Below are 12,820 nucleotides of genomic sequence, written 5' to 3'. Positions count from 1 at the left end.
GACTAAGGGAACCTTATCCTCTAAATCTCACCCTTGTCAATGTGGGGCTTATCACCAGCTGCCCCTCTGGCCCCTTTTGGGTGCCTGCTGCCCCTCACCTAGACTTTAAGGTGTCAGTCTGCTACCTTTCTCCTAAGGGAATAACACTTTTCTTCCCTCCTCTCAGGGGAAGCCCTAGCTGCTCTTTTGTGCATCACCCACAACCACAAGTACCTCATGAGATGTACCCTCCTCTACTTGAAAGAGCTGCTGTTGCTGCTCTCCTAGTGACACTGCTATGGCTCCAGGAAGGGTGCTTGCCAGCCTGTGTAGTTGGCAGACTGGGAGCAAACCTTGCTTGGGTGACTTGAGGAAAGTTTAGGCTCGAGGTGAGGAGAAAGTTCTTCACTGAAAGAGTAATTGGCCATTGGAATGTGCTGCCCAGGGAAGTGGTGGAGTCACCATGCCTGGAGGTGTTCAAGAGGGGATTGGACGTAGCACTTGAAGCCATGGTTTAGTTATGAGGTGTTAGGTAATAGGTTGGACTTGATGATCTTTGAGGTCTTTTCCAGCCTGGTTGATTCTGTGATTCTGTGAACACTGTCATGACTACAAAAGCTTCTTTAGTCCAAAATCATACAGCTGCTCTCCATTCCCACCTTCTGGCAGGCTCAACTAAGAGCACAGTTTTATCCTCTCACTGAAGCAACACCAGTGGCAGCCATGTCCTTGGATGCCTTCATCTAATCCACTTCTGCTTTCCTGTTTGTCCTCCCACAACCTCCCAGGCAGCTAAATCAATACCATGATGCAGCAAGCTCCAGCCAGAGTTGCACCTGCCCAAATAGAGCACCTTGAATGTGCACTGAACAGGTACTTATCAATACAGCCAGCATTGCCACACATCAGCTCCACATCAGTGGCCAGACCCAGGAGAATAAAGGGTAGGAAAGTTCTCTTCATAATCATCTTGAGCACGGGAAAAGACACAAAAACCATCAACATGGGCAGAGAGAGAGGGGAGAGGTGGTTATCCTCCATGCATGTAATGGGCAGTGAGAGGGGGAGGCACCTAATCATCTCTGCTAAACTCGAGTTGTTGGAGTTTGGTTTCTTTTACTTGAACAAAGAAGGCACTTCAGGTTTGGAAAGCATGCCATACCCATCGTTATCGTGGCATAAATAACACCCTCAGTAACCTGTAACCCTGGCCTGGGTCCAGCCGCAGCAAGCCTACCAAAAAGACCTGCACAATCAAAAGGAAAAGAGAAAAGAAGACAAAGAAAGAAAGCCACAGATAAGCAAATGAGGAGAACAAAAGTGCCAGTCCATCTCAGCTCCACATTCCCCCCTCCACCACAGGTGAGGCTGTCCCAGCCCTGCTGCCCAGCCAAACTTGAAATAGGGGCAACCTTTTCCCAACCCATCCTCTCAAACAAGGCAATGCCCTTGAAAACAGAATCATTGTAATTACAATCAGCCAGGGCTGATGAGCTGTTCCAGTTAGAATGATTGCTCCAGTTGGCAGTCCCTCGGTTTCACTCAGTTTCTTATCACACCCTTCAGTTATGCAAACGCAGAGGAGGACCAGGATGATAAGGGTTTAACACATTTAGGCCCAGGAGGAAAGGGAAGCCGCAGCATTTGCTGGAGCTGTGAAATGAAAGGCAGAGGCATCCCCAGCAGAGGGGTAGGAGGGAATCCTGCTGGTGGAAGTGGGACCCCAAGACCCAGCGGTCTCACCTGCCCACTTCATTTGAATTAACTCACCCATGGCCTCTCACAGTGCCTCCAAGTCCTACCTGAATCCTCTGCTTCCTCAGCCCATCTGGAGGCTGGCCTTTCTTGGCAGGGCACCCACTGATTTTAGTGTGTTCCTATTTTTGGTTGATTTCACTCCCCTCACTTGTTTGGAGATGCATGGGTGTCTTCCAAAGCTGGTGCTGTAAATGCTGTCACAAACACCACCAGCAGCTCCCTGGACCTTCCCTACCCAGCTTGTGGAAGACAGCAGTGAGCATAGAGGGTTTGAAGAGATTACTGGGGTCAGACTTTAGCATCTTTGGCCAGGGCAAACCCATGCATGTCTAGACTGCCCTTTGGCAACAGCAGTCACACCAAGGTCTCAAGGCAATGAGCATCGCTCCACATAGGACAGGTGTAGGTACTATTGCCATCTGATAAGGTGAAGGTAGAGAAAGGGATGTGGAGCCCCCTTTTGTACTCATGGAGGCAATGGACAGGACTGAGACCTGCAGGTTTGTCCACGTGCCATGGGATTTGGAGTCTGATCTCTTGAGGCAAACCAGAGCAGCAATAGCTTCCTAGCATTGCTACCCAACCACGGCACAGCATGCCATGCTTCATCCTTTTCCAAGCCCCTGCAGCCACCTCCTGCCACATCCCTACTGTCCCACATCTTCCACTGATCCTTTTTCTCTCTCACCCCAGGGCACCACCTCAAACGTGAGGCTGCCAAAAAGCACAGAGATTCTGGTGGACATGCTGCTGCCTCCCTTCTCACTCAAACCACCTGAAAAGCCATTTGCACTGTAGCACACCAGGCAGCTTGTGGAGGAGAAGGGACCTGCTGGGGCCTGCAAAGGGGACTGGTGGTTGAGCAGTCATGGGAGACAAAGGCACCACACACCTCAGCTGAATGAGACTGCCTGGGCTTGCATGCCCCATCGCTGCTCACTTCACAGGCTCCTGTCTTCACTTCTGGCTGTGATACTGCCTGGTAAGCCATCAAGCTCACTTGTCAAACAGCCAGAGGCTGCCCATCAGCACCTCAGCTACCTCATTTCGACTTCTCCCATCACAAGGGTTTCTTCTCTCTTTATGCTGGGCTCTGATCTTGTTCCCTTAGGCATCTGACTGGCCTGGATTTCAGTGTTTGGTGGCTGTGTCTGCACCTCTGAGCAGCAGGCTACCAAGGTAAAGCAAAGTTTTAAGCTGGGTGTGTACTTACTGCTTCTGCCAGCCAAGGCTCTGAATGCAACAAGAGTTGATGGAGTTGCCTGGATAACACAACCTGGATTTCCCAGCACACAGACCTGTGGCCACACTCCAGCTAATCCAGGCTGTCTTTACATTCCATGGCTCTTAGCATGTTATTTGCTTTCCCAGTGTTGGCAGGGGGGGGGGAATAAATCCTCTATCTTACAGTGTAAGCAACTGGAACCTCCTCATAAGGATGAGGCTGCAGTGACCTATGCTGCCATCATGCCCTTGAGCTCCAGACATCACAGCTCTGACCTCAGCCAAGCAAAACAGAGCTGGAACCACACTACACATGGCAGAACTGGGGGGAGCTCTCCACCATGCCAACTGACATGTTTCACCCTGGCTGTGATGAGTTTGCACCTTCTCCCACCTGAGCTGGGCAAGATCTTCCTGTTCACTGCTGCAGTGCAGTTGAAAGGGGATGGTTCAGAGGCATGAAGATCTTTGTACAAGTCCATTTTTGGTGTAGCCTAGGCCCTCATGAGGACACTGACCCTCACCGAGCTATGAGCTGTCTAGAAGCACAAAGTGCAGTGAGAGCTGCTGGGACACATTGAACCTTGGCCACTTCAGAGGCACTAGTTGGTCCTTCCCTGGCAGGGAGCTTCAAAGCCCAGTGGCTGAGAGGACTCAGCTTCTCTCATAGGCAGCTCAGATTCCACAGCCAGGGGTCAAAGTCCAAATCTTAACTCTCAGCTATTTGCTTGCCTTGACTCTCCTCGCTCAGCTCTGCCCCATGCCACAAATGACACTGCACCCCCCTCTGCTGCAGTTGAGGCTGATGAGGAGAGATCTGGCTCTGCAGCAGAGCAATGTCATCTGCTTCATTTGGGCTCAAATGGATTACAAAGTGATGACAAGATCAGCTCTGCTGTCAGATCAGAGGAAGGAGATTTCTCATGATGGCTGTTCATGCAGGATGATCTTGAAAAGCAAGAATCTGGGAGCTCAGCCTTTGTGCAGCAACATCCTTCTGAAGGGGCAGGGAGCTCACAGGTGCCAGGTACAGTGGCAGAGCTGAGGACATGGCTGTGAGCTGCCAGCTCAGGCAGCAAGCGTGTGCAGAGACAGCACACACGTTGTCCCCTCAACAGTAAACATGGAATCAGAGCTACAGATGGTTAAAGTGCCACAAAACACAGAGCTAAATAAACAGCCAATTATAAAAGCTGTTATCATGTCTAACAGCCCAACAGAGACATGGATTTTGAGCCCCAAAGGGACGATTAGAGCATGAGGACATGGACGCAAGCCATCAGTGTCACCACTCACTCTGGAGCAGAAAGCTCTATTTGCCCAGGGGACACGAGGATGATCAGAGGGCTGGAGCTCCTCTCTATGAGGACAGACTGAGGGAGTAGGGGCTACTCAGTCTGGAGAAGAGAAGGCTCCAAGGAGACCTTATTGTGGCTTTCCAGTATCTTAAGAAGGCCTAGAAGAAAGCTGGGGAGGGACTTTTTATGGTGTCAGGTAGGGATAGGACTTGGGGGGAAAGGAGCAAAACTAGAAGTGGGTAGATTCAGATTAATGTTAGGAAGAAGTTCTTCCCCATGAGGGTGGTGAGACACTGGCACAGGTTGCCCAGGGAGGTGGTGGAAGCCTCACCCCTGGAGGATTTAAGGCCAGGCTGGATGTGGCTCTGAGCATCCTGATGTAGTGTGAGGTGTCCCTGCCCATGGCAGGGCGGTTGGAACTGGATGATCCTCAAGGTCTCTTCCACGCCTAACAATTCTATGATTCAAGTTCTCATCTTGGGAGTCTAAATAGGCCTAAATGCCAAGGAGCTTCTCCAGTCCAGCAAAAGAGAACCTGAAGTCTGGGCCTTTCATCTGCCTGTGGTCACCTAGAGTTTTCCCACCTAGCTGGTAATCCAGGCTGTGTCTGATGCTGGCGCCTCCAGAAGACAATTCAGCCTTCATCTCAGGCAGCCTAGCTGCCAGAAAACCATACAGAAAGAGAGAACCCACAATGGTTTATACCATTTCAGAGTGACATTATATTAACTCTGGTGTACTACTTATTTCTCTAGGCAAGTGAAAACCTTGAGAGACTCAGTAGTCTGTTCTTTGCAGCTGGCATTAGGGCAGTAATACCAAGGGTGGCCAGCATCAGAAAAGCTGTAAGAAATAGCTTGTGCTTTTGTTTACTCATTCTTCTATACTGAAAGTCCTCCATCTCCCACAGGAAAATCCCCTTCCCCCCCTCCAAGAGTTAGCTGTGATGTACCATTTACAGAGACATCATAGGGCTCAGCCTCTTCGTAATATCCCTCCGGGGATTCGATCTTGGGGACCGGAGGTTGCTTTGTCTCAGGAACCTGCAGAACAAATAAAGGAGTAAAAGGAGCAGGGTTTAAGGTCAAAGCAGATCCTGGAAAACAATGGGGCACCTAAACTTGCTGAGATGACAGGGAAGAAAGAGGCTGCTGAGGACTTCCAGGGCACAGCTGGCTCAGATATAAAGGAGTTGTTTGAGTCTCTTGTATAATCGCTTCATAAATGTTATTTTCTTTAATATTGCTGAAAGCCTTGGGAAGATCAACTCACACATTTCCTCAAAAGCAGTAACTGCCACCCACTGGCCTTGCTGTGAACTGGGACTTCTGCCTACTGCACTGACCCCCCCTGAGCTGCTCATCATAACTGGGTACGATCCTCTGTGCTATTGATTACCTTCACAGGGAGCCAGAAGGGCAGACCTTTGGTGCAGTCCTGGCTTTACACTGAAAGACAAGGCCTGAGTGGTCACTGCTCATGTCTCCAAGTCTCTGACTGAGAGCAAACCAGCAGCTTAAAAACCTCTGCTTTAGGAGCTATATCAAGAAGCTTTAATTGTGCTCTGAGCATAAAATGAAGGAAACAACATTGATGGAAAATAAGTCTTTGAAAAGAGTCCAAGTGCTGGAAAATCCCTGTGGTGCTTGCCAAACCCCTCCCTAAACACAAGCAAGGGCTGGCAGGAAGAGCAGTGCCTTGATCCTTTAGAAACACCAACACAGGAGGGGAAGAAGGAAAAAAAGACAAAAAAAAAAGAAGAAAAGGGAAGTTAAGAAACACAGTTTTTACTTTTCAATAATCTACATTGCTGTGGAATGTGAGGCAGCAGAGCTGAAGGCCACAGTAGGATGAGTGCACAGCTTATACTCTTCCCCCAAATATGTGGCATCCATCTCCCACCATGACCTGGCAGCAGCATCCCTGTGTTGCCCCAGAGCAGTGTCCCCTCTCCTCACCCAGGTCAAACCACCCCCAGTCATCTGACAATGGTATGCTCTGGCTCACAACACTGAGCTGGCTTCTGACCCAGACCTGGGCAAGGCCTGCAGAGGATGTTCAGTGCATGAAGGGCTAAAGCCCTACTCCTCCCAGGAGGACAGGCAGAGGAGCATGCTTCTCTCTACAGAGATAGCAATGTTAGAGGTCATGGATCACACATGTTCCTTCATGCCAGCCCACAGGATTGCTCCTGGTGGTCTAGAGGGGCCAGCTGGACACCAGCATTGCAGGGCAGTCCAAGACCAAACCAGTCCCTGTGCATGTTTAAAGCTGCCCTGGATAGTTCCATTAACAGGTAGTGCTGCCCACTAGAAAGGCAGCTTTGAAAGAACAGAATTTCTGGCCAGCAGCTGCCCACAAAGGGTCCCCCTGCTGCTGAGGCTATGGGAGCTGGCTACCCTGAGTGCACTGGCCCAAATCACGTCTCTGGTCCCACGTGGGCGAGCTGCCTGTGCCTCTGCCAGCCTTGCAGACTTCTCAGCTGTCTTGGGTGAGGACTCCTACTTTCATGGGTGTGCTGGATTCTACTCTGCTCTGGTGAGACCCCACCTGGAGTACTGTGTCTAGTTCTGGAACCCCTATTACAGGAAGGATCTGGAGGTGATGGAGCATGTCCAGAGAAGGTCCACGAGGATGATCAGAGGGCTGGAGCACCTCTGCTATGAGGACAGACTGAAGGAGTTGGGGCTGTTCAGTCTGCAGAAGAGAAGGCTCCGAGGTGACCTAATTGTGGCCTTCCAGTATCTGAAGGGGGCCTACAAGAAAGCTGGGAAGGGACTTTTTAGGGTGTCAGGGAGTGATAGGACTGGGGGGAATGGAACAAAACTAGAAATGGATAGATTCAGATTGGATGTTAGGAAGAAGTTCTTCCCCATGAGGGTGGTGAGACACTGGAACAGGTTGCCCAGGGAGGTGGTGGAAGCCTCATCCCTGGAGATTTTTGCAGCCAGGCTGGATGTGGCTCTGAGCAACCTGATCTAGTGTGAGGTGTCCCTGCCCATGGCAGGGAGGTTAGAACTAGATGATCCTTGAAGTCCCTTCCAACCCTAACAAATCTATGATTCTGAGCTTGGTATTCAGAGACACATCATAGTATCATAGTATCAGCCAGGGTTGGAAGGGACCACAAGGATCATCTAGTTGCAACCCCCCTGCCATGGGCAGGGACACCTCACACTAGATCAGGCTGGTCAGAGCCTCAGCCAGCCTGGGCTTAAACACCTCCAGGGACGGGGCCTCAACCACCTCCCTGGACAACCCATTCCAGGGCTTCACCACACTCATGGGGAAGAACTTCCTCCTCACATCCAGCCTGAATCTCCCCACCTCCAGCTTCATTCCATTCCCCCTAGTCCTATCACTACCTGAGATCCTGAGAAGTCCCTCCCCAGCCTTCCTGTAGGCCCCCTTCAGATACTGGAAGGCCATAATTAGGTCACCTGGGAGCCTTCTCTTCTGCAGACTGAACAGCCCCAACTCCTTCAGTCTGTCCTCATAAGAGAGGTGCTCCAGCCCTCTGATCATCCTTGTGGCCCTTCTCTGGACACCTTCCAGCACCTCCACATCCCTCTTGTAATAGGGGATCCAGAACTGGACACAGTACTCCAGGTGGGGTCTCACCAGGGCTGAGTAGAGGGGGAGAATCACCTCCCTTGCCCTGATGGCCACACTTCTCCTGATACAGCCCAGGATCTGATTGGCTTTGTGGGCTGCAAGTGCACTTCCCTCCAAAAATCTTACAGGTTTAGGAGCTTGTCCTGAGGCACTAAAGAAGCAAAACCAAACCCAGCCACTCCAGATCTTTACTTTATGCATTCCTCAGCCAGGGAATGTGTCTGCAATTGCCACCTGTGCAGCCAGCTCATATTGTACTATGACCACAAACAAATTGCCTACAGAAAAGAAACACTGTGGATTTATGTGACAGCATCCCACAAGTGTCAGGGAAGGGGCTGCTCTGGTTTGTTTCCTACAGACAATGGAAGCCAACAGGGACTAGGTGGGACTGCACCTCAGCTGCCTCAGAGCTATTTTTTCCTCTTTTCTTTCCCTAAAGCCATGGAGCTGCTTTGTTTCTAAGTCAAAGAGTATATAGTGTGTTATCTAAGCTGGGCTGGCCCTTGCAGAACATTTGCCTGTCCTGTTACAGCACAATGGGGCATGCAAATAAAAGCATCTTGGGCCTCTGCATCCGCATCATGGGACTGTCCCTGTGGATGGCTGTGGAAAGCAGCAGAGCTGCCAGGGCTGCCACAGAGGAAAGGTCACTGACGTCCAAGCACAGCCTACAGGGCTCATTGTTTAAAGGTTGCTTTGGGACAAATCCAAGGGCATTAGTGCAATCCAGCTGGGCCACCCTTGTTGGGTTGCCCACTGACCACTGGTATCAGTGAACTTTATCATCAAATTTGTCCTGTGCCACAAAAGGCAACAGCAGAGGAGCATCAGAGTACCTCAGCATCACCAAACCACAGAAAACCCACAGAGCTAGGATAGATATACTCTGATGTCCTCTCCCAGTCTTCCTAACCTCCTGTGTAAGGAGTTGTGCACCCTCCTGCACTGCCCAGGTGGCTCCTGCCTGCTCCAGGAACAGCAGACAGACAGAGGAGATTTACTTCCCCACAGCAGCGATTGCCACACACAAACTGGGACCATATTAAAGCCCTCCACAGCTCCACTCCTTGAAGGAAGCTCAGATATCTTTGCTGCTGACAGCTCACTGATGCTCAGATGCTCACAGCAAGGAGGTACTTGACTGTTTTGTCTGAAAGTTAGTTCCAGTGTTAAGCAGGTGGAAGAAGCCAGCTCCCAGAACAGGCCTGGGAGAAGACAGATGTTTTAGGTATCATTCTCAGCTAAATCCAGGAGTGCTGTTCCTAGTTCCTTCCTGACAACCCTATCAGAAAGCTGAGCTGCACCAAGCACAACCAGAGATGCCTCAGGGACAGCTGGCTGCTGCTTCACTGCACTTCACTGAGCTCCTCCTGCCCACCTCCCTGCCACAGCCACCCCCTTTGAGAGCTTTGAGAGCCCCAAAGCCAAACAGCAGTTCCTGCTCTGGTCAATGCTCCCAGGTGACTCCAGCTCCAGCACTGTATCCCCAGCTGGTTGTGAGGGGAAAGCCTCTCTGGGACTAGAGCAGTTCCCAACTGCCAACCACACTGTGCTCAAGAGTGTGTCATCTGCATCCCATCTGATCTTGTTTCCCCAGCTCTTCCAGCTAACTCCAGCAGCTGAGCCACACAGTCCCCTGGGCAGAAGTCCTAGGGCCTCACCCCATGTCCTCCTTCCTGGAAAAGAAGCAGATCCTCCTCTATGGTTGACAGATGCACCACTCTGTACTCCTCCATGCCTCCCCCTCCTCCTGATCCTCCTTTCCTTTCATATCCTGAAATCACTACAGTGACTTTCCCACACTGGCTCAGCCACTGAACAGCAACATTGGAGCTCTCAAGGACCAGTCTCCCTCTCTAGGACAGCCACTCTGGCTTGCTTACACAAAATCTCACTGAAAGCTGACAGTGTTGAACTGGACCTTGGCTCAGTTGGTAGCTTCCCTATGGAAAAAATCTACAGTGCCAGTGATTCCTCCTCACAGACCTGGGGGCTGTGCAACCAGTGTGAGGCTCTGCCAGGGAGGGAGGTCCCAAAAGTAAAATCCATACATACCTTTGGAGGGGGGAGCTCTGGCAGGCTCTTCTGAGGAGGGGACAAATGCAGTCCTGAGTCTCCATTGGTCAAGGAGTTTTTCCTATCCAGTGCTGCAAGGCATAAACACAATGATATTGGTGACATGTGGCATTTCCCAGCACAGCAGTTGCTTCCCAGAGCTGTGCAGGAACAGAGAGGTGCTATTCCACTAGGAGGTAGAGTGACAGTTACAGGCGGTGCTGCAGGGCAACCATGTCATTGCAGGTCATACTCAGGAATGTGGCACTAGGAGCCCCAGCAGAAGAGCTGGCCTCTGGTTTTAGGGCATGGCCTCTGGTTTTAGGAGGCTCAGGGGAGACCTTATTGCTGTCTACAACTACCTGAAGGGAGGCTGTAGCCAGGAGGGGGTTGGTCTCTTCTCCCAGGCAACCAGCACCAGAACAGGAGGACACAGTCTCAAGCTGCACCAGGGAGAGTGCTTGCCCATTGGAATGTGCTGCCTGGGGAGGTGGTGGAGTCACCATCATTGGAGGTGTTTAGGAGGAGAATTGATAGGGTGCTTGGTTGCATGGTTTAGTTGATTAGGTGGGTTGGGTAATAGGTTGGACGTGATGATCTTGAAGGTCTCTTCCAACCTGGTCTGGTCTGGTCTGGTCTGGTCTGGTCTGGTCTATGCTATGCTATGCTATGCTATGCTATGCTATGCTATGCTATGCTATGCTATGCTATGCTATGCTATGCTATGCTATTCTATTCTATTCTAGGGAAGTTTAGGCTGGAGGTGAGGAGAAAGTTCTTCACAGAGAGAGCTGTTAGTCATTGGAATGTGCTGCGCAGGGAGGTGGTGGAGTCACCATCCCTGGAGGTGTTCAAGAGGGGATTGGATGTGGCACTTGGTGCCATGGTTTAGTAGTCATGAGGTGTTGGGTGACAGGTTGGACTTGATGATCCTTGAGGTCTTTTCCAACCTTATTGATTCTATGATTCTATGTTGTTCCTTCTAGAGGGATGTGGTGGGTTGAAAATCTCCCCCCTACATGAAATTTGCCAGACCAGCTCAGTTGGAAGCCGATGAAGGCTGTATTTACAAGCAAAACTACAATCTACAATGGAATGCACTGAAATGCAATGAATATGTACAAAATATACAGGACTTGCAATATTTACAGGCATTTACAATTGATAACCAGAACAAGAAACCCCCTGGTCAAAGACCAGGAGAGCTGCATAGCTTCTCCCCACCCTGCTCCTCTCCCCTGTACACAAAAGGGACAAGAGACAAAGCAGAGAAGTTGTTGTTAATACCAATCACAGCAAAAGCAATGTAGTCAAGGTCAATAAAGCCAGGAGAAGCATCAGCCAGAGCCAAAAAGGCAAAAAAAAAGAGAGAAAGATTGTTTTGCAAAGTAAATCTCATGGTAGATACCTCTCCAAAGGGATTGTTTAGAACTGTTATTGTTTTCCTTTGTACCCCCGAAGTGATTTATTTACATTCTACCACTTTCTGTTCAGGATCTGTGAACAATTTTAAAGGCATGGCCTAAAACTACCACAAGGGGAAATTGTGAGGCCCAGACCCACTGCTGAAACTTTAAGGGGTGCTGAGAAGCAGCATGGGCAGACAGTACACAGCACCTGGAAATCCACAGCACTTTAGTCCTTGCTAGCTCTGAGCCCTGCTGCTCCTGCTGCAAGCGGGCAGAGCAGTGGCTGTCCCTCAGCTTTCCTGCCTTCCCACAAAAAAAGGGAGATAATACCACCCTGCTCCCAGAGAGAGCTGCAAAGGTCACTGCCTAGCTGGGCTGCAGGACAGTTTGTCAAAGCCAGCCAGAAATTTAATTGCTGTTGAAGGCAGAGCTGCTCTTGAAGCAGCCCAGGCCGAACATGTGAAAGGGCATATGGCAGCAGATCTGCTCCAGGCCATCTGCACTTGCCTCTGGAAAGTCAGATTTTCCAAGCAGCTGAATGCAGAGTGATTCAGTGGCTGAAGGGCACTTGGAAGGCTCAGAAGGCTTGTCTTCAGTCCCTCTTCCCCCACCACAGAACTCCTGGGTGGCCTCAAATGAGTGCCCAAGTCCCACGACCTCCAAGATGTGTTGAAACCAGAAAAAGAGAGAACACAGGAATGCTCAGCAGCAAGTGGGAGCAAGGCACAAACAAGGGAGAAACAAAGGCCTGTGAAGGCATTACCCTGTGCAGAGGGGAAGTCCCCTGGTACAGAGTGTCTCCTGCCAGATACTTTGGGAGAAACAGGGCTAAGGTACCCAGATGTTGCAAGACCAGTGAATTCAGTGAGGGAATTAGCTCCAAGATCTGCAGTGAGCTGATGATGCTCCAGCTCCTTCAGCCACCTGCTGGTGCTCCAGCCACATCCCTTGGGCACACACAGAAACCACCAAGGCATTGCACAGTGCACAGCAGCAGTTAGCACAGTGCCTGCCTCCAAGATTTGGGCAGGAACTTTGCTGCATGTTTCTGGGCTTCAAAAATAGAAGCTGGAAACCACATCGCTTTGGTCACGTCTGGGGCTTGGAAGCAATGATGACAGCTCTGCCCTGCCAGGCTGCAGCCAGCCTCTGGCCCTGATGATACAAGAGCCCAAAATGCATCTCTTGTGACAAATTGCTCCCCCACGATGCAGATCTCCTGGTCATCAGCACTGGCTAATTTCAGTAAGTCAGGAGGGACACATGGATCATAGGATCACAGGATGTTAGGGGTTGGAAGAGACCTCAGGAGATCATTGAGTCCAACCCTCCTGCCAGAGTAGGACCACAGAAACTAGCACAGGCCACACAGGAATGCATCCAGATGGGTCTTGAAAGTCTCCAGAGAAGGAGACTCCACAACCTCTCTGGGGAGCCTGTTCCAGTGCTCTGTGACCCTCACAGTGAAGAAGTTCCTCC

At 50.6% G+C, this 12,820-nt stretch overlaps 1 protein-coding gene across 9 annotated transcripts in view; it reads right to left on the bottom strand.

The window, feature by feature from the left end:
* Positions 1-12,820, bottom strand: part of AFAP1L2 (actin filament associated protein 1 like 2) — a 90,485-nt gene that overhangs the window by 17,328 nt on the left and 60,337 nt on the right. For 6 of the 9 annotated variants that reach the window (XM_068139315.1, XM_068139317.1, XM_068139319.1 and 3 more), the window contains exons 4-6: positions 9,933-10,024; positions 5,212-5,302; positions 1,142-1,225 (exon numbers count right to left, since the gene is read on the bottom strand). In XM_068139315.1, coding sequence (XP_067995416.1) covers positions 1,142-1,225; positions 5,212-5,302; positions 9,933-10,024 — 267 coding nt within the window. The remainder of the gene's footprint in view (positions 1-1,141; positions 1,226-5,211; positions 5,303-9,932; positions 10,025-12,820) is intronic. The other 3 variants (XM_068139321.1, XM_068139324.1, XM_068139322.1) reach the window with 1 other exon arrangement.

This window comes from Melanerpes formicivorus, unplaced genomic scaffold, assembly GCF_026170545.1.
Source record: "Melanerpes formicivorus ecotype bairdi unplaced genomic scaffold, bMelFor1.0.p_v2 SCAF_6, whole genome shotgun sequence".
In the NCBI taxonomy this organism is placed as follows: Eukaryota; Metazoa; Chordata; class Aves; order Piciformes; family Picidae; genus Melanerpes; species Melanerpes formicivorus.
The sequence above is the reverse complement of the archived record's forward strand: the minus strand, read 5'-3'. Positions and strand labels throughout refer to the sequence as shown.